The sequence below is a fragment of the Lepidothrix coronata genome, unplaced genomic scaffold, assembly GCF_001604755.1.
Source record: "Lepidothrix coronata isolate B3197 unplaced genomic scaffold, Lepidothrix_coronata-1.0 Scaffold245, whole genome shotgun sequence".
Taxonomy (NCBI): domain Eukaryota; kingdom Metazoa; phylum Chordata; class Aves; order Passeriformes; family Pipridae; genus Lepidothrix; species Lepidothrix coronata.
Window position 1 is genome coordinate 354,015 of NW_016690425.1, and position 21,598 is coordinate 375,612.

The 21,598-nt window shown below is 39.2% G+C and overlaps 1 protein-coding gene across 1 annotated transcript in view; it reads left to right on the forward strand.

Moving 5' to 3' along the window:
- The window catches only part of ARID1B (AT-rich interaction domain 1B), a 323,028-nt gene that overhangs the window by 249,499 nt on the left and 51,931 nt on the right, over positions 1 to 21,598 (forward strand). The window contains exons 10-11 of the mRNA XM_017834907.1: positions 7,142 to 7,321; positions 13,639 to 13,966. Coding sequence (XP_017690396.1) covers positions 7,142 to 7,321; positions 13,639 to 13,966 — 508 coding nt within the window. The remainder of the gene's footprint in view (positions 1 to 7,141; positions 7,322 to 13,638; positions 13,967 to 21,598) is intronic.

The window sequence follows — 21,598 nt, forward strand, 5'->3', positions numbered from 1 at the left end:
CAATCCAGAGCTTTTTCTTAAACGTTGATCTTTCTGTGAAAAGGAGAAATACTGCAGATATCTTTGCAGGAAGTCCTAATTTCGCTGCAGTGGTGTTTTCCATTACTGCTTGTTTCACATAAGCAAAGAAACATCCTTTGTTGAATGGGTGTGAAGAAATGTGGTGGTTGTACTGAAGGTATTAGCAGATGCCAATGTGAAAATAAATTGTCTAGATAACAAAGGGAAATCATGTCACTGTTACTCTAGCACAGAGAACTTCAAATGTGTTTAGTGGTGTCCTGATGGACTTGGAGAAGATGACAAGGTTTTATGTGGGCTGAAAAAAAGAGCTCAATGTAGAAACTTGATTTTTTGTTTTCATGGTTAATGGAGAAACATTAGAAGAAGAAATTCTAATTAGAAGAACAGTTCATTAAAAGAAGAAGAGAGAGTGAATACAACCCAAATGGCTGTCTGAGGAAGGAAAGTCTGCCAAAAACTGTGTCATGGGTGTACAAACATTTGCTCTGTTTTTTCAAAGAAGACCTTTCTCCTAAGAATACTTTGGGGCTTTTTTAAAAAATAGAATGTGATTGGAGAAAGAAATGAGAAATTTTAAATATTTTTTTAGCTTTTATAGGAGTTAAAAACTGATTATCAAAAATGTTATTAGCCTTCTTTTTAGCAGCTGAAGAATAAGCTTCTGAATTTGTCCTGTGTCAGTGACCTCAGTACATGTTTTTATGCTGCTACCCTTCGGTTGCTGAAGTTGCTTGTCAGCCTAAGTGTTCACTCAATATCAGGTATATTAGCAGAGACATGGTGTCTAAATATTGTGCATGTCAGTGGTGCTGCTTGGGACACATCTAACAGGTTCATACCAGAGACATCCAAAGATTCTGCATGGCTGCGGTGCAGGTGGTTCATTTATTTGATTCATTATTTCTTTTACCTGCCTATTAACTGGACAAGAATATTGAGAACTACTATTTGCATCATCTAAATGACATTGACACTGTAAGCTGATCTACTCACACCCACTAGCCCATCATCCTATAGTGTAAATGACTGTCAGATACTTCATGTGTGTCAAACATAGGTTTTATATGGGCTGTCACCAGTCTAGCTCAACATATTTTAGTAAGGCTGGTTTCTGGAAAGTGAAAATGAGATCTGAGGTATCTTGAATGCAAAGAAATCTTGTGCCTGCTTGCTCTAGAAGCCAAGTTTTTTTATGCCACCCACACGATTTCACTTGATTTACGTGGGTTTTATTCTAGTACATGGGTCAAACCTTCCCCAGTTTCTTAATTGCTGTTATTTGTTTAGACCTGTACAGCATTTTTGTCTGCTTAGATTTTTTCCAGTACCTAAATATCTTTCACTGTGTCCTTTTCAATGTTTATTTTAAGTAGCACCTTAGGGGTAGGTACCATGCATTTTTTGCCAGTGACAGTAAGTACTTTATGGCCAGGTAGTGCTGGCCCCCCATAAGCAATGGGACAACAGTGTGTTCTTAGCTCCTTCAATCTATAACCCACCCATCTCCAGGTCTGACCACACCATGGTCAGAACAAACACGAAGATGTTTGTTCCAGTACCATCAACAGTCTGTGCAGACAACTTGATTGTGTATTTAGGGTTCTGGTGTCACAGGCTTATGTGAGAATAACCAACTCTTTCAATTACTAAAATGCTTCATTAATGTATGAGTTGTGTTCTATTGGATGTTTCCTTGCAGTGTTCTGGGGTGCTGACTGTGGACATGTTTAGCTGGGCAAAAACCCAGACATAGTTCATCAGTCCAAAGCCTTCCTGAGCTGTCCTTGCCATCTGAATAGGTGGACTAGGCAGAGTTTCAGTCTGACTATGATCTTCCTGATCATCTTACCATGCTAAAAGGTTGCCAAATTTTATTACATTCACTGCACAGGATTATGGTTTTCATTTGTTTAGCTTTACCTGCCACTTCTATCTCAGTGTTGTTTATCCACAGATGAGCTAGATTTGGGAGTCACTGCTTTAGATCCATCTGAGTTCTGTTGTATTCTGTGGTGAAAATCCTGAAAGAGGCAATACAACACAAACTGTTGTTTGAGGAAGGAAAGCCTGCCAAAAACTTGTGTCATGGGTGCGCAAACATTTGCTCTTTTTCTCAAGGATACTGACCAGTGCCTTGCTAAGGTACCAAGCATTGGAAAATTTTGTGATTACACACACACACAAGTTTTTCCTTTAGTGGTAGTGGAAAATATCTCTTCACTTATTTAATTTTTTTGAGCTGATTCATAAGTAGAGGACTTTCGGTTATTTTTCTCTAATTATTTGATGATTAGTGCATGCATCCAATCTGTTTCTGCTTCTCTCATTCCCTGATTTTCAGAGTAATAAGCCTGTCTAACCCCTTCTTCAGTTTCTGCCCTTGAACAAGGGAAACTTCCTTATTCCTTACTCAGAAAGGTTCTTTAGTTGTTTTAGTCCCATACTCCATCACTAAACGTGCCCCTCTAGAAAGACCCATAGCCCAGTGTATTTTTTTTCCTTAGGTAAGTTAATTTTTACAATATATTGTTGCATGTTGTACTTTTCCTCATTTTTTATTTATTGGATGTGTACTTTAATGATGATCTCCTATCACTGTATACTCCAAAGTTTTTGTGAGCTTAAAGTGAGTAAGTGTTCCACGTGTTTTCAGGTTTAATTCATTCATGAAAATCGATGGCTAAATCAAAAGACCTCTTATTGACCATGCGTTGTGTGCCAGTAGACAGTTACTGTCCATCAACTGATATGCAATAACTTGTTCCTTTGCAGTCAGTTCCTTTGTATTTGCTTCTACTTTTCTGTAAGTTTTTTTCATATTCAAGCCAAGATTTTAAAATATCAGATGAATCCATTTGAGATTTTATAGCAGCACCCTGCACATTCGGTGGGAGTTTTTCATGGTTAGTGCTAAGGAGATAGTATTCAAGAAACACATGATTTTGTATTGGTCAATGTACAAATATAATTAATACAACCTTACTGCATAATTTCATGAAGCTTTAGTAATTTACTGTTGTTTATCTGGTTTGTATGTACATATGCCTAAGGGAAAGAAAAGGTTTTAAATGTTTTTTAAAAGGCATCATAAGGGGTATTAGCTATATGATGTATATTAACAGATGTTAGTGCTGCTTAGGACAACAGAAGCTTCATTTTTGTCTTTTCCTTCATCAAAGGAACAGAAACATTTCAGTCATAAGCATTATTCAGTTTATATTTTTTCTCTGTGTTTTGCTAAAAAGAAAGAAGAAAAATAAAGAGCTACCTGATCATTTTTAAACATTGTATGTATGTTATACTTGAGCATGTACACATATTTTATTATTGTTATGGTGTGATAATTGTTAAAAGTGTGGTACTGCTTCTTTTAGAACTAAAAAAAAAAAAGCAAAGATGACTACAATATTAAAATGGTTTTTAATAAAGACAATCATTCTTTAGGTACAGTATAAAATGTATAGTATAAAGTGTAGTATAAAAAAAAACTAAAAAGGAAGAAAATGCTTCTGTCAGGGTCACTTAATTCAGCTGCTTCTGAAATAGCTTAGTTTGTGAAAACCTACTCCAGTGTTTTTTCAATAAGTAATGTCTTGTTATGATGGCAAGTAAAGCATCACTTCTACCTCTTTTTTATCACTAGTATTAAGGGAAGGGCGTAGATTTGTTCATTGATGAGCAGCATGTTGCCATTGCAATTTTGAAAGTCTTAACTCATACTCTTTCCTAGCAGTTTATTTAAAAGACAAAACAATCCACCTTGTTGTCACAGAGGTTGACATGTCAGATGCAGTCTGGCTGTTGAATCACTCCACTGCCGTTACTCCAGTGCAGCACTAATGTAATCTTACTTCCCTTCTTTACAAAAGAAAACTTTATCTTAGATCTAATTTTCTGGAAAGAAAATTTATTTCTTTTTGTATTGGCTATAAAATGAAGTTGAACACTAGGGAAAATGTGTGTAAATAAGGAAAAATGAATGGATGCCAGCTGCTCCCTTTCGTTCCTGATAAGATTTTTAGAATTGATGTTGTTTTCTCTTTATGATGCATGAATGCTAATGTATTGACCAGGAACCCTTTTCTCTGTAAGACATCTGAGCTTTCTACAAATATTTGAAACATTTCAAACTCATGCACTGATCTCTGAATAGTCACTGGACTCTCATGGAGGTTGATGACAAGAGACTCCTTTATGTTGTAATGGAATCCAGAACACAGTAAGAATCTGTTCTTACCTTCTCCCCATCACAGCTGTAGGTGAAATGACTCCTCTGCTCTCTGGAAGGAAGTTGTATTAAACAGTGTCCTGTTTTAATACCGTGGAAGGTATTAAACAGTGTCCTGTTTTAATACCGTGTTTCAACATACTGTACAGACAGTAACAGAAGATAAGACAGCACAGATATTCTTCCTGAATTTCAGGATTCCTTTTCCTTAATTTTTTACCTGTCTTAATTCTTTATCTTCTTTCAAGAGAAGATAGCAAAGCCAACCTTGATTTGAGAGGAATCTTACACCCTCTGGGATGGTGAAACTCATGCCTCACGTCAAAAGTAGTTAAGAAGTCTTTTCGTTTCTTTTTATATTAGTCAACATCTCTGTAAACTAAGGCTAGAACATGAGTTTGAGTGCTATCAGACAGTTATCTCTACTCTTGAATGACTGGCATGCCCATGGCGTGGTTTTGGCCAATGCCTGTGAGCACTCCCTGAGCTACAGCAGAACAAGGGACTGTGCACAGGAGTCATACAGATAAGACTAACAGGATTGAGTGGGAAGGTTTGTCTGTGGGGACACAAGAGCTACCACTCTCCTTCTGGCATGTTTTATTTATGACTGTACATGTAGCTACGCAGTCCATTCCACAGCATCAGAAATGGATGAGAAGTTTACTGAAGAAGAGGTCATTTGAGTAGAAACACTTATTTCACTTATTACTTTGGTCCCTCCAGAAGCCTTTTTGACAACAACAGGGGTGGCCAAAACTGATATTCTCCATGTTTTTCATTAGACATTAGTCTATGTTCTCCATTAACTTCAACAACCAGCAGTCCCTCTGCATCACTACTGGAAATTACTGTACTGGTAGCTTTTCTGTGTGTCATCCATCCTTGTGGTGTTAAGTACTGCCTGCAATAATAACTGGGCTGAAAAACCTTAATCACTAGCACAGTATTTGGCAAGTTAGTTCATATAGATTAAAAGGCCCACAGCGAACAGAAAAACCTCACATCTGTATGAGAATCAGGAGTAACTTTACTATTTTTATAATAAAAGTCTTAGTGTGACCAGTATGATTTTTTTTTTCATTTAAATAGATCCCACAAGCATGATATATATGGTGTTTGTGTGTTGGGAACACAAGCATTTATTTTGTACAGACATATGATTGTATTAGGTTTCTAAATTACTTACAGCACTATCAGCAGAAGCTACAGGCTTTGTGATAAGATTTGCACAGAGTGGAACTGTTTTAAAAATCAAGGGGTCTGTTTCAAAACAAAGCTAAGTAGAGAAGGTCATGCAAGCTTTCCTTTGTGGAAGTGTGGAGTTTTCCAACCACTACAGACCAGTTTCTAAGCTGCCATTTCACACTCAGTTATTTGTCATGTTGGGTGTCAGTGTGTGCGTTCTGGCTCCCTCCAGAGCAAGTGTCAGGTTCTGACTTTGTAATTCAGGTGTAATCAAGTTCCTTGTCTTGGGGCTTGCACAAAGATCAGGAAGACTTGATGCATATTCTGTCAAATCTGGCAGTTGTTAAGAGTTTTAGCACAATACAGGTTGAGCTGTTCATAGCACAAAAGAACTGGGTGCAACGGGGTACAAGGTCATCTCAGCTCATGATTTTTCTCCATACAACCTGCACCTCAATGTTTTCAGTAAGGATTTTGATCATGTGTCTCTATATGTCTAATAATGTCTAAAATTAATGGAGGAGAGTGGAGGAGGCACCTTTCATAAGTAACATTTCATCTCCCTGCGGCCCCAGACCGTGAGTGTCTGACCTGGCTGCAGCATGGGCCACAAGGCAGCTGTGCTAGGGCACGTTGGCCCTCTGGGGCCATGTCTTCTCCTCACCAGGCTTAGTGGCAGCAGAGTGGATGCTGTCCTGTGGTACGTGCGTGGTTTGCCTTGCAGAGAAAGGTTAAGATGAAATTAAATAGGCAAGCAGAACAGAAACGAAAGCGGATTTCCTCCAGAAATAAGAAAAAAACCCCTTGCCATCTTGTCAGCACATCCTCTTCAACATTGAAAGCAGCACTAAAACTTTTCAAGGTGCAAAACATTAGAAAGCCAGCATCCCTACATAGACATTCCATGGGCAGGATTGCACGATTTTTCTCAGTTCATGAAAACTTAAAAACCCCCACCACAAAAGCCACTTCATCTCCCATTTAATAGGCTTGGTTCTGTTTCTTTATATGAAGCTTCTAAATTTTAGAGCATTTCACTAGATCTCTTGCTGCAGCTTTTGAACCTCTAATTAAATTGGGATTCCTTAATACATTTACAAAAGGGAAAAAGAAGAGAATACAGTAGAGGTGTGCTGGGGACAGACTAGAAGAAGAACCTAGAGCACAAATACATAACAAACCGACTGTTATTTCTGACTGGTATGACTAGTTTTCACATAGTGGTAAATTTTAGCTCTGGAGACTTTGTGGGCAATGGAAGTATTTACAGTGAGTTTCTATATGCTGAAGTTAGGCATTTTGGTAGCAACATATAATTTTGGAAAATGTGATACTCCCACCATAAGTCATCAAGCAAATTCCCTACTACTAATTAAGTAATACAGATAATTGCCTTATTTTTTTCCTAAAAATTGTTTTAATTTTAAAATTAACAACCATTTGTAACTAAGCAGGACTGCCCTGTCTTTCTTTTACAAGTATGGGTTTTGGAACCATGCGTGCAGGTTTTTGTGGTTGAGAGAGCTTTACTGACTTGGAGAGGTGTTTGTTTCTGTTTGTATGAACAACAGCAGTTTTCTGAGTATTTTGAGTCTGAAAATAACTAAAGAGAGTTGGTTTATTTTAATGCCAAAGATTTCTTAAAAATAAAGGATAGTAACCTGAATATTAATTTTTGCTTTGGCCGTTTTCTCCCTTTAGGTTTTATGGCAGGCATACAGAGGAACCCCCAAATGTCACAGTATGGACCTCAGCAAACTGGACCTTCCATGTCACCACACCCCTCACCTGGAGGCCAAGTGCATCCTGGAATGGGTAGCTTTCAGCAGAGTAATTCAAGTGGTACTTATGGGCCTCAGATGAGCCAGTATGGACCACAAGGTAACATGCTCACTGGTAATAGATATGATAATTTTTATTTTTTTTTCAGCCTATGGATGTATCGTGTACTTAGGTAGGTGATTTCTTAAAAACAACAAAAACCACACACACAATACACTCTCTAAAAAAAAATGCTAAACAAATAAAGCTGTCATACGAAGGTGGAGCTGCTTGTGGAAGAAGTTGTTTCTATTTTTAGCACCTTCCTCTGCATAAAATTAGTGACCTTAAATTAGGCAAGGGAATCATGAATCTGTGGCATTGCCAGTTCTATTGTTTAGGAGCCCAAGCATGTCATCTGTGTGATGAGGCTGCGTTTGAGCAAGCAAGGAATAAGGGTCACAACACTGATCCCAAAATAGGACTTCTTTTCTTGGATGAAATCCCAAGGCCAACCTGAAATTGCATGGTAACTGTGAGGGTAAAGTCTTCTAACAAGCATAATAATACAGTGGCTACTGTGGAAATAGAGTATTGAGCTCTAATGCATATGGTTTGTGAATCTTAACTAACCCTTCAGACTGAGAGAGACCGTTCCTTTTATTTTGCTTGTTTGACAGAATTGATGAAGGAGTAAAACAAAAATAGAATACACAGTTTCTGCCCCTGGACAACCTTGAACTTGTCTATTGTTTTGCCTTTAATGGATAACCTTTATAAAGTATGCATCTGTTTAAGGGTTTAATGAAGTTGAAGTCAAGCCATGAAATATATAATGGGCTGTATTTTCTTCAAAGGTACATAAAGAAGCTTTTCGATTTCAGCGCTTCCTACTATTGCTTTCTTACTTAAAAGCCTCAAAAAGGACTGGTGCTAGCAGTGGGAGTTTCTGTAAGGGCTTGATGACTTGCCCATGCTAGCAAGGAGGGTTATTTTAGTCTCCAGAGTTTCTGAGAACTAGTTCTGATGTTTGTTTGCAGGGAGCCTTGCTGCCCTGTGTAATGTTCCTTTCTCTTCCGTCTCTGGATAGCATTTGGTTTAGTGTTCTGAGCAGAGGGCTACAAGCCAACATTTCCCAGTTTCTGATTTTGGCTCTGCCTTTTACATCATCTTTCAGCTTAGGCAAGTAGATTCATTTCTCTGCTTCGCTTTCTGTAACTGTAAAATGAGGCTAGTAATGCCTTATAGCCATGTGTGAAGATTAATTACCTAACTCCAGTTGAGTGGTGCTTTCCTTTTATTTGGAAACCATTTTGTGGCCGTAAAATGTTGTCCAAGTGCTTATTTTTATCTGCACAGTGAGCAACTAGCTTAACTGGTAAAAACTCCAGTGGATTTATGATGTGCTGTCCTGACTTCCAGCTGTACTGCTGCTGCTGAGATTCCAAACCATGGGAATAGTGGGTGTCAAGTGCAGTAAAACATTAGCCATCCACACTGATTGAATGGAAGGGTTTTTGTACTAAATCAATGCATTTAAGTAACACGCCGAATACTACTTTCTTTTTTGCTTGAGTTCAGCAGTTCTTTTCCTCCCTCTGTAGATGAAAGTGCCTATGTAATGATTTTATGGGTCATGGTCAGGAAGAAACTGCTATTAAAAAGTGAACTTGAGGGACAGGAAGAAAATGAGCATCATTGTCATTAACAGTCCGTTTCAGAAGGGTTTGGTGAATAGTGTGATGGATGAAAAGTGTGTTCTTCTGCCAGCTCTTAGAAAATACTAGTGATCCTGTGCATGGTCATCATAAAATTAGAGCCTTGCAGACTTTCAGCTCTGTAGGTAACAATTAGACTAAAAGAATACTACATTTTCACCAGGCTAATCTGACCATTAATAAAATCCAGGGATGAAGATGATGATATTTACAGGTCACGTATTTACCTGAATTTAAGTTTTTAATAGCGTTTTTTCATTTTTAATGAAAGTAATCTGTAATTGCAACTCTTAACATACCCTCCTACAAAGCACAATCATATGCCAGCAATGATGAATATATAATAATGTTACCTCATTTGCCTTTTACTGCCAAAATAACAAATATGTCAAAATTACCTGGGTTGCACCCAAGTTTTAAATTGTTAAAGTAATTCTCAAGGATCTGATTTGTTTTCCACGTTTTGTTCACATAGGCCTTCCACCAGAACATTGTTAAGCACAGGCTGAGTTTGACAGGGCTACTTGTATTTTTATATCTGGACACTAAGCTTTTGATCCAGCTCTGAATGCTGGATTTCACTGTGTGCTGTCTTGAAGACCATTGCTCAAGGCTAGTGTCCTCTAGTGCAGTGGAATTACTCACCATAGTAAGACTGCACCAGTAGGTTTGGATTGGAAGAATTAGGCCCCAGTTCATGAGAGCAGAATGATCCATTTCATGCCTATGGTTGATTTATTTGATTTTCATGTGTTTACATGACACTTAGATCTATAATAAGAACAGAATATATTTTCCCAGGAAGCAGTTCTGTACTGGGGACCTAGTCCAATTCTGTGAAACCGTTTCCTACAAAAATAATAAATGGCTTTGGCTCCACATTTTTTATGTCTGGGATACAAAACAGGAGCATGCAGTACAGAACATTAGTTTTAATTTTTTATTAAATCCCAGCATTTTCATGTCCTCAAGAGTAAAAAAACAAAAGCAGAGCAAGAAGGTAAGTTTTTACTGAAAGAAACAGTCTTTGATTTGTATTTGGACAGCATCTAGCTCGGGGGTTAATGAAGCTCTGGTCTATAACCTGAGCATCAGACTGCTGCCACAGCAAAATATCCCTTAAATGCACTCTGGAGAGCAGTTAGATGCTGTAGTCAGTTGGATCTTTTAAGGCTGGGGCAGAGAAAAACTTCCTGTGAATCAGTAGAACGTCTCAGAAATGTATCCTGTCTCCCTAACTTTTCCTACTCAATTCAGTAGTAAAACTGTTCTGTTTGGGTATAACAAAGAGGAATCACTACTGAGTATGTTTGAACCACAACCCCAGAACTTCACAGTAAGTTATACCCCCTTTTTTAGTGGTAAAGTAGTATGAACTGAGTATTTGTGCTTTGCAACTTTCAATGCTGGACTCACTTCACAATAGCATTTTGCTGTCTAGCTCCCACTGATTTTAATCCTAGATTTTAATTAAAATGTTAGCATCTTAAGGATGAGATTCCCTAAGTATCTTGAGAGTCTGGACCACTGAATCCAGACCCACATATGCAACAGCCTGTGGAGTTAAGACTTACATATCAACTGTATCTTGCTGAAGTCCCCCAGGTAAAATAGTTTAGAGGAATTCAGAACAACATGTTTAAATTTTCTGTACAAGAAAAACTCGATGGTTAAATGCACATGTAAAAAATTCTAAAATTATTTTAAGATACTATTTTTAATACTGTGAATCTGACCTATGTCTCTAAAGCAGAAAGCAAAGCTTGCAGTCAGTTCTCAAATTTCCCTCTTTTCAGTTTGCCTAGAAATGGCAAGATATCAGAGCACTTTGTTCAGCAAACCTGAACAAAGTGGACCAGAGTTTCAGCGGTAAGTATGAACATCTGTCTTTGGCAGGTTGTTAGCGTTTTTTTTACTTTATCTTCATTACACTTTTTTTTTTCCCCTCCCGATTCCAGTTATTGCTTTGGTTTTTCTCATGCATTTGAGATGTTGTCTCTCTGGGTACAATTCTACTTTGCCAAGAGGGAGCTGGAATCAAAAATCCCTTAGATATGGAGGGGAGGAGTTGTTCGGTGGTATTGTACAGCCACTGTTGCCAGGCTTGTACCCACTTGAAAAGTGTGGGCTCTTGGACTTGGCTGCCTGACACGTCCAGCTGATGTGGGCTGGCCTAGCATCTGCTGCATTCATTGTGTTTAATGCTGCATCCATCTGTTTTCTGTCAAAGCCACTGCCAACAAATTACTAATCTATTAGAGAAACATGGAAATAAGATTGCGCTCCTCATTCCTGGCAATTCCTCTTGTATTTTGTTTGGCTTTTATTTTGCGCTTTTTTTTTCTTTTTCCTGTTTTTTTTTTTTTTTTGATCTGAAAGGTATGAGAATAGCTAGTACTTGAGGTATTGAGGAAATGCTTAGGGGGGAAAAAAACACGGAAAAAAACATAGAAACTTGTTTTCCTTACTGAAAAGATGATTTCCCTGTACTCTTGGATGTGTATCCCTGGAGATGAATGATTAGGAGCTATTTTAACTGAGCCACATATTTTTATGGAGAAGATTCCACTGTTTTTTCTCTGTTGTGCTTATACTGGAAAAGCCAAAGCATGAAAGAAGAGATTTTCTATCCCAATTCAAAATAGCATCAAAACAGCAAGAGTGTTCAGCATTGGTGTCTGCTCCTCCAAGCATGCTGTTGAACTGTACTTCCTAGACCCTAAATGACAAAACAAATTGGCTTTATGTAAATTGGACTGACAGTAGCTCCCAGTGATTATGGTTATCAGGTCTGCTAGTCTAGGGAGGGAATTTGCTTCACTTTGGGTGCTGTTACATGTACATCAGATGCATTAACTGGCTGTGCCTAATCTTTGAGTGCACAAATACACCATCTTGCTGCATTACATTTTTCTTGCGCAAAGCAGCTGGAAAACCAGAGCAACATCCAAGTTGTATGCTACGCCTGTAACACATAGCAGAGCAGTATGAAACTCGTCAACCCTTCTGTGTGCAGTCACATATGTAGGATCAGAAGCTTGACTTAAGCAGGTCTCAGCAAGCAAAACTCTGGGGGCAATGGCTCGCTGAGCAGAGAATAGTGAGCTGCCAGCGGTCAAGCCTAGAAGAGGAGAAGTGACAGGGCAGTCTGAAAACAGCATAAAGCTGAATCTAGAGCCTTTCATCTTTGTTGAACCACATATTGAGAATCCTTCTAGGAGGACCCCCAGGTGGAAACTTGTTTTTTAAAACAGAAGAGAATGGTTGTTCCACTTCCTTGGGAAGCATAGGTCTCACGCCTTCTCACTGAGGAGATCTTGTAGCAGAGTGAGTCAGTTACAGGGTGGGGAGGAGAGGAAGATTAGCCAAAGCACAGCAGCAGGATCATATTAGTTAATTATGTGTGCATTCAAATGATGGATGAATATATTTATTTTAAATATAAACAGGAGTTGCATGCCACCAACTCCTCTGCCTGGTAGCTGAGGCCTGAGGAGAGACATGGCTGATATCCACATTCAGAGGAAGAGTCCAACAGCTTCTGCCTTCAAATGAGCGTGGGAATATCTGAGAGTATTCAGGAAACTCTGCTCTGTGGCATCCCACAGGGAGGGAATGGGTCGTGTTTCCACTATTCTGGATGAGATGGAAATGAAGACAAGTCAAAACTGATGACTGTGATCCATTTCCTAAAATAGTTTTCTATCATATCTTTAGCTTTCTTTTTTTTTTTCTCTTTCTCATGCTGCTTGGGTTTGTTTCTGTAACACTGCATACTGTAAACTCGCCTTTTCTTGAGATTTCAACATGACAGGAAAATCAGCACTCAAACAAGTTAAGGTGCTGCAAGTGGAGCACTTACTCTAGTGACAACATAGATTGAGGTCAGCCAGGTTTTCATGCCATCCTTCATAAGGCACCTGCTTATATTAGCATCTTTGTACTATTGCTGATTACTCATGTTAATACTAGTTTTCCCAGAGAAGGTGCACTGTAAGCTACCACCCCTTCTGCTGGCATAGCCAAACTGAACTTACCAGGAAGGCAGGATATAGGGCAGGAGGGAGCGAGAATCTTTCTTGGAGCCCAACAGCCATCCTCACCAGTCCATGCCAAATCATCTCTGACACAAATGGGCAGAACAGTTAGGAGCAAGAAGCCTGTTGCTGAAATTGGCGAAAGATAAAGGAATGAGAACATGAAATTACAAAAATAAGATTCTTCCTTGAGCTTATGTAATGGGCTCCTTACATGCCACGTCCCTCTTTACTGCAGAAGGGGGTTGTGTACTGTGTGCTGTGCTGTTAACCCTCTGCTTTTCTGTATTTGTTGTTGCCTCATAACACATATGAGACAGAAAATGTTTGAGGGTACCTGAAAATCAGATTCATAAGATCATTCAGGTTGGAAGAGTGCTCAGGTGTTATTATTGGCTGACCTTCTATTCAAATTAGTGTCAGATAAAGAATCAGAGCAGGTTAGTCTTGGCTTTATCCAACTGAGTTTTGAAAACCTCCAAGCAGGGAGTCTGAGTAACCTCTTTGGGCAGCTTGTTCCACTGCTTGTCTGTCCTCAATGTAAAAAAATTATCTCGACTTTGAGGCCAGCATGGTTCACTTTAGTTCACATGCATAAGTTCTGCAGCTGTTTACTTCCTAAACAGAAATATTTGCTCAGAAGTTTTAATGTTTTTCTCTGTGCTTTTATCATTTTGTTCAGGAAACTACTCCAGACCACCGACGTACAGCGGTGTGCCCAACACAAGTTACAGTGGCCCAGGACCTGGCATGGGTATAAATGCCAACAGTCAGATGCATGGACAGGGGCCAAGCCAGCCTTGTGGTACCATGCCCCTGGGACGGATGCCATCAGCTGGGATGCAGAGCAGACCATTTCCTGGAAACATGAGCAGTATGACCCCCAATTCTCCTGGCATGCCTCAGCAGGGAGGCCCTGGGATGGGCCCACCTATGCCAACTGTGAACCGTAAGGCACAGGAGGCAGCTGCTGCAGTGATGCAGGCTGCTGCAAACTCCGCTCAGAGCAGGTATGCCTTCAGGTGAAAGGAGTTTAAATAAGTAGGAATGTTTGTCGTTTCTGAAATAATTGCACTGTATAGGCCTGTGAATATGCGTTTATACATATTCTGGCTGTGCCCTTATCTCTGGGAGGAGATAATGTGTGGGAAGAATACTTTTCCTTAAACATAAGGGGAAAGCATGTTGTTGTGTGTTTGAATTATCCTCCCGAAAAGCAGCTGTGACAATGGAGATGATGGCCACTTCCAGCTTAGTTCTTGGCACTGCAGGCTTTAGGAAAACCAGCAGGATTGGTGACATTAGGAGTCAAAAACAAGCCCTCTGCAACTTCAAATTGATTACCTGGTTATATTTTTTTTATCTCCAGTAAAGAGGGGGCCTTGACATGTCCTTGACAGCTTGCCTCTGCTATAGAGTAAGGAAGCATATGAATCTGCCCATCAGCTCATGCATTTACTACCCACATATTGGGCAGCAGTGCTGTTGCGGTTCTCCTCTGCAGGACATTCTTGTTTGTAGGCAGGGGGGGAGAGGAGGGCAGGCTGAGGAGAACAGCTAAAGGGGAAAGGCAGAAGGAGAAAAGCAAGCTGTAGTTATCTGGAGTTGGTACCTGCCACTTGTGCATCCATAAGAGAGAACCTGCAAACAGGATTGTAGAGACTGGAGGCATCATCCCTCTTCTTGTCTTCCCTTTGAGCAGTGTTGCTGTTTGTACATGGATGTATGTCTGTCCATGCTTGTTTTTAAGATGCCTGAATACTTGCAATTAAATTAGATTTTATGTGAAATTTTTCAGATTAAGTAATTTCCACATTTCTCTGGACTCAAATAACTCCTGGCATATTTATTAGCTTTTTCTCTTGCAAGAAGTTCCATCATATCTGAGAATTACACAAAGCTAGTTGGACTCTTCTGGTGAACATGTTAATATGTGTGTGTATTACACATCTTGCACTTATGCATATGTGTACACAGATGCACGTATACTCATACAGGTATTTATTATTCAAGATGCAATGTAAAATAAGAAATAGGAAGCTAACATGTCCCTGTATTTGTTGCTTTCTTGTTTTGTGAGTGTGGAAGGCAGGTGGCTACTAGTGATAAGCAGCAGCAAACTTTTAAAACAATAACAGTAAATTTAGTGTACTTCATGTACACTAGAATAGAAACAGACTCCCTTAAAATAGACCATGCTCCAGCAGATATCTGTGAACCAGCAGTCTCTTGCTTCTGTTGGTTAACAGACTTGCCTAGTAGGATTTATGGAAGTCTGCTTCTGTCTGTCTGGTTTAGGCTATAAGCTGATAGGTCAGGCACGAAGGAATAAATAGGCCATCACTGCAGCTGTAGGAGCAGGATTTCTGTATAATCGCAGAACGAAAGGTAAAGCTCACGTTTGTTGGTCTTGACAGCAAGAAAAGACTTTGTGTTAAGTGGAAAGAATTTGGTTGTGATTCAACTTACACATTGGGCATAGTGTGTGGTGTTTGATCAAAAACTAGGTTAAATGATTACCATTCCTATCTCACACCTTCCTGCCAAGTCAGTTTGTAAAACTGCTTTTTGTTTTTAGCTTTGCCTGGACAAAACTGTGCTGTTTCAGAGCCTTCCCATCACACATTGGCAATTCCAGTGATCCAGCACCTGTGGAAGGGCTGAGGAATCACTGAAGCTCTATTGCGAATACTGGCAAAAGGGCTATTTATAAACTGCAAATTGAGAGAAACTTGTCACACTGCTCTGATGTCAGTAGGTTGCAAACACACTCTTTGATCTCAAGTCAACTGTAGAGGAGAAAGCATAATGGCTTTTGGCGACTCCTGCAAGTCCTCCAGGCCTGCGTATGAAAGGAATGTACTCAACAATGACTTGGTTTTGTGATACAGAGCAAATCCAAAGAGGCTGTTCTTCAGTTCTGCTTTAGACCACCAAATATTAGGTCACCTGCTTTTCCCAGCCAGTCAAGGGCTGGTGGACAGCCCATTTTCTTCACAGCACCCCAACTATGGCAGCACTCAGGCTCCCTTGGTGCACCAGCCTCAGTACAGGTAGGTAGCAGTGTAAACTGGACTTGCTGTGGGACCTTGGTGGTTTTTTTTGTTTATAAACATGCCATCTGGGTGCTGAAGGAGTATAAAGATCACCGAAAGATACAGAAATACTTGCATTGTAGAGGGATTTCTAGTTTTTTGTTTTCTTTTTACTAATGCCACTGTGACAGTTCAGTGAAAATCTGCATGTCACTCACTCACACATCTGCATGGCTTTTGACATGGCTCCGTTCCCTTGCTCCTAAAAGGGAAATGAAGAACCTCATTACTGAGAAGGAATGAGATCTGTCTTCCCCCTGACCCAGGGCATCATCTTTCTTTCCTCATTGGTGTTTTTGTCTCACAGCGGTGCTGTGCAACCACGTGTTCTGGACTTGCTGGTATTGTCACTGCTGCCTAGGCAGTGAACTGCAACACCCAAAGTATGATCCCTTTCTAGGAGGTGTTGTAGTGCAGGAGTGATTACAGGGTTTCTTAATGGGATTTTCAAAGAAGTTTTATTACATTGTAGTTGAGCATGCATGTGTTTGGAAAGTTTCAGTTAGTCACTAGAACAGTTTTTAAGATCACTAAGTATTCCTTGCAAAACATTTGCCTGAAATGCAGCTACTCTTTTCTCAACAGTCCTTCACACTGTGATTTCTCGAACCATACCACAAATTACAGAGCTGGGAGAAGGTATCTACTCTGGCTCCCAGCCTGTTGCTCCCTCACAACCAAGTCCATCTTCACCTGAGATTTGAGCTTTATGGACTTCCCTGCCATCATGTTATTTCAGTTGTTCCTCTGTAGAAAATCTGTAATACCCGAATAACTACTGCCTTCATGGTAATTAACAAGTTTTAATTACCAGTTTTCTGTAGCTGCTCTTGTTAGGTCTTTTCCTTAATAACATCTTTCATTTATGTGCATAGAAAAAATAGAAAGAAAAGCAAAACATTAAAACACAAGTCTACTGATTCTCCTGTTCAAAAAAAAAATAATAGTGAAATAGGAGAGCACTCCCACCATACTACTTTGCCTAACTGGGAAGATATCCACTCTTATATGCTAATGTGTTGAGTTTATAAGTTTCAGCTGTGGTGTTCAAAAATGGTTGAGTTTTTATTACTGTAAAACACACTCCTCTGTGTAGAATTAAGAAGAAGATTAAATGTTTGTGTCAGAGTCATGGTTATACAGCAGTATTTCTGTACAAGTTGTTTGTGATCCCCTTCAAGGTCAACTTGTTGATTCAGTAACCAAGTATCAATAGGGGAGAGAAATTTATCTTCAGCTGTTAATCCACAGGATCTGTCCTTTACCAACTTAGCAGTCTCATTTAGACAAAGAAGGCTGGTTTGCTCTGCCTCGCCAAGCCACACTAAGCAGCTATGTAAAATGAATTTAAATGGCATGCATCAGAATAAAATCACTTCCACTGGGGCACAAAATCAATGTTCGTTAATCAGGGCTGGATGATCAAGATCTGAGTGTCAGCCAGTTATAGCTAGGTATCGTCCTCAGTGCAGACCATCACCCTTTTCATTAGAGAAGATAAAAATCATATAAATAAAAGAGTGGTGGCTGTGGAAGATACTAGGTCTACACCATTTGAATTAGCCTTTGACCTCATCTTGAGGCCTGCTTTATGTTAAGCTTAGCTTAATTTCTACAGCTACATAATACCTTCCCTGTAACCTAAAATCTTGTGATGTGCCAGTCTGTCTTGTGCAGGCAGTGTTTCCCAAATAATATTGAGCTAGTCAGGCTAAAGAAAGGTGTTTTTAAGACCTCTTCATTGAACCTCTTCATTGTTTCATAGTACCCAGGGTGTTTAAACTTGCTCTGGGTAACAGTTTACAGCAGGCAATGTTAAATAACTCTCTAAGACCCTATGTAGTAATTCACTTTATTTTCAGGAAGACAGTGTAAAGAAAGTGCAAAGCAGTGTTTCCGTTTTTATATTTATCTTAGTCTCAGCATAAGTAGTTAGGACTAGCATTGAGTAGTTAGGACTAGATGTTGAAGACTTAACATATCCATGGAAGAAAAGACTCTTCTTAACTTAGGCTGACACTGACTGAGACCCCAATGATGGTTCTGCTGCTGGAGACTAGAACCCAGTGGAGGCCTTCAAGAACCAGGTGGCTCCAGAAGATGAAGTCTTTCATCACACTGTGGTTCTTAGAGCAGTGCATGTATTTATAGTGATAGATAAATGTTTCTGTTTGTACAAACCCACAACACAGTAAGCCTTCAGTAAAAACAATTTTAAGCAAATGAGATAGTGTTTTCCCTGTTGATGTCAAAGGCAGCAAATTTAGCCAGTATCTTCTAGTACCAACCAATTTTAAGTTTCTCACTTTGTGGATGCTCAGCTTGAAACTTTTCAAGGACTATGTGTGCACTGTCTGTGAGCTTTTGTTTCCTATAGCAAATGCCCAGTACAGACTTTTGAAAATTGATTATTGACACCTGAAGTCAACAGATGTTTTCAGAGCTAGATGCTTGTCACCATCATTTTCAGCATCTCTCATGCTAGCAGTGAGTGTCATTCTGAGTATGTCTTCTTAGCATTTGGAAGTGTGACTGTAGTATATGGAGAGGTAAAGACATAGTTGCAAAATAGCTGTCTTGTATGCTATTAGCAGTGTGGCCTTAGAAGATGTAATTCAGTGCTAGCTGGCTGTAAAATGCACATCCAACTGGATGCTGAAATGAGCTTTTTGCTGGTGCAACTGCAGTTATCAATATCTGAACTAATGACAATAAAATGAGTTTCGATGTGCATACATGAGAAACAGTCCTATCTTTGAAGGCAGTCTCTTTAACCTCAGTGTACCCTAACATGATTCTCAGGATTGCGTGTTGCAATTTTATAAATTAAAGCAATTTTTTTTATAGATTGAATGAATTTAGAATTCGGTGTTGCTGATTTTAGAGGAGATGATTTAGACATAGTAGTGTATTAAACTGAGGAATTGGGAACCAGCTTAGCTATTTGCAACCACTGGCCATTTTAAAACCTTCTCATTGGGTTGCTAAATTAAGGTGAATATTTACGTTATTGTCCGCTGATCCCCATGACACCTGAGTAGTGCTGTTCAGTCTCTACAGTAATGTGTGATATTGCATTGCTTTGCCATAATTTTAGGCATTCTAGGATATGGTTCTGTTCTAAACTGCTTACCAACTGGTTAGATACTGCAACCTTATTGTAGTGTGGCCAGAAGAATTTATGTAAGTTCTTAATCAGTCGTAAAACTGATCTAGAAAAACTGCACTGATATTAGAGAATTTCTGTTGGACAGAGAAACACAATTAGTGTAAATTAGTTTAAAAAGTGCATTCTAGATGTCTTCTCTATAGTATGTGTGTGTGTCTACATGCGCATACACCCTTGCACACATACAGGCAGACTAACCTTCCATTAGCATTTCTCTCCTGCTATGTATGTATAATTCATATTCTGTGTTGCTGGTGCCAGCAAAGCACTTTTTCCGTATTATTTTCTCCAAGAGCAGGGTAATGCAGCACTGCTGATGGACTAGAAGGTACTGGTGAGGAAATATCGTAATGGACATGATGCATTAAAACGTCAAAAGGAAAAAGAACAAGGCGGAAATAGGGAATAAATTTTTTAAAAAGAATAATAATATAAATAAAACCTAGAACTTTTTTAGGTGTTTTACATTCTAAAGCCTGTCAGTTTCTATGTAGTACTTTCCAATCTGGCCCTTTTCATCTTGAAACTTGGGTTTAAAATTCTAATTGTGATTTTGAAAGCTGCAGTTTTGTAGCAGGAAGTCTTGAATGCTCCAGTGAAATTTACCGTCTGTAATCCCTAGTCAGAGTATATATTTTCCATTGTTTTCCCTTTTCCCCTTAAGCTCGGAGGTGCTGTTCTTCTCTGCTGGGAAGTTCAGTGGAGTGCAGGAAGGTTAAGTACTCATTGAAGTTTCTTTGCTTATTCAAACCAGGCTACTTCTAGATGAAAGGCTGCCAGCTGTGAAATCCCCAAAGTAAACTAGACTAAGATAGGACTGGTAGCCATAATTGGAGCCAGTGCCGTATGTTATCTGTGGCCTTTGAAATAAGCCCCTAGCAGAAAGGCTCTTTTTGCCGGGTCTTTTATTTAAAGTTCAGTCACATGGTAGGAGTTACTCCTGTTCAAATTCAGGCCATTCACAGTTCTCCAGTCTCAAGCTGTCTAGTCGGAGGGGTCTGCTCAACTCCTCCAAACATTCACAGATTTCCTTTAGGGATCCTGACGGATCATGCTACAATGAGTGCCACTTTGCTTTTGATTAGTGCCCTTTGAATATCCAGGCAGTTTGTTTCAGTCCATGAAACCACACTTGGCTTCCAAAATAAAGTCCACGTAGTTTTAGCACAGTGAAGTGGCATTGCTTCTTGGCCTAAATGACTGCAGAATGTCTCTGTGAAGCCCAAAGAGCTACTGTGCTTGCTCCACCTGAAGCTGGTAGTGATTCATTAATGGCTGGAATATTTTCTCTCCACACCAGGTTTCTGTGTGATTTGAAGGGTTAGAAAGTCCAAATACTAATGCTTACTGTAACTGTAATTTCTAAGGGAGCTATTAACCAGTATTGTCATATTTCTTTTTTAAAGGACCCATGCATCTTCACTCTTCATGAGAAACAGTCATTTGTATCAAGCTGATTTTTTTATTATTTTTTTGAAAGGGCGTTTCCTTTCCTCATGTTTTGCTTTTCAAAGCAGAACCATGTATGGCTTTTTTCTACAATGTGTTAGGAGGGGGTGAGTGCAGCTCAGCTTATATGTTTTTATTATAGTAAGGGAAAAGCTAGAAATCTTTTGTGATTATTTTATTTAAATGGAGATGCATTTTATGGATCAGCTCAAAATTGCTGATAAAATCATGTAAGGATTGGAAGAAACTACATGCTGAGCTAACCAAACCCATTTCTTGTGGGAGACTAAAAGAAATATATTTTTATCTGGAATTTTGTTTTACTAAAAGGTAAATCCATCATTTTGGAGCCCTGGTTGTCACTATGCTGCAGAGCTCTTTCAGGCAACCAGTGATTTGGGGAGGCATTTTTTTCTTTTTTGGTTACTCATCAATCAAGTAGACTGCTGTATGCTGTACATGCCTTTAGAGATTAACCACAGACCTCAAGAGTCTACTCCTTTCCTCCTTCAGAGAGTAACCATTCTCAAACTGTGAAAGCAAGAGTGTGTTGGGAAGGAAGGGTGGTTTTTAGTCATGCATGAGAATTTTCACTCACCTCAGAGACACTTCTAATTTGATTATTATTGTGTCAAGATTATTTTTGGCTCGATTTGGTTGTTTAGGAGAGTCATTGCCCTCCGTAGAAATACTAATTATTTTGAAACAAAATTGCAGTGTAGGATTCTGTGTAGTTTATTAACATTCTGCCTCAGGGTTGGATGTTACATAGAGATTCTGTACTTTAAAATGTGATCTTTAGGACATTAAGAATGCAGTACTTCATTAATTGGTATTTTATAAAGTTAAAGAATAAGGGAACATCTTAGATTAAGTAATCTTTTTAGGATGACAAGAAATGTTTCAGATGAGGAAACTGAATTTTCATA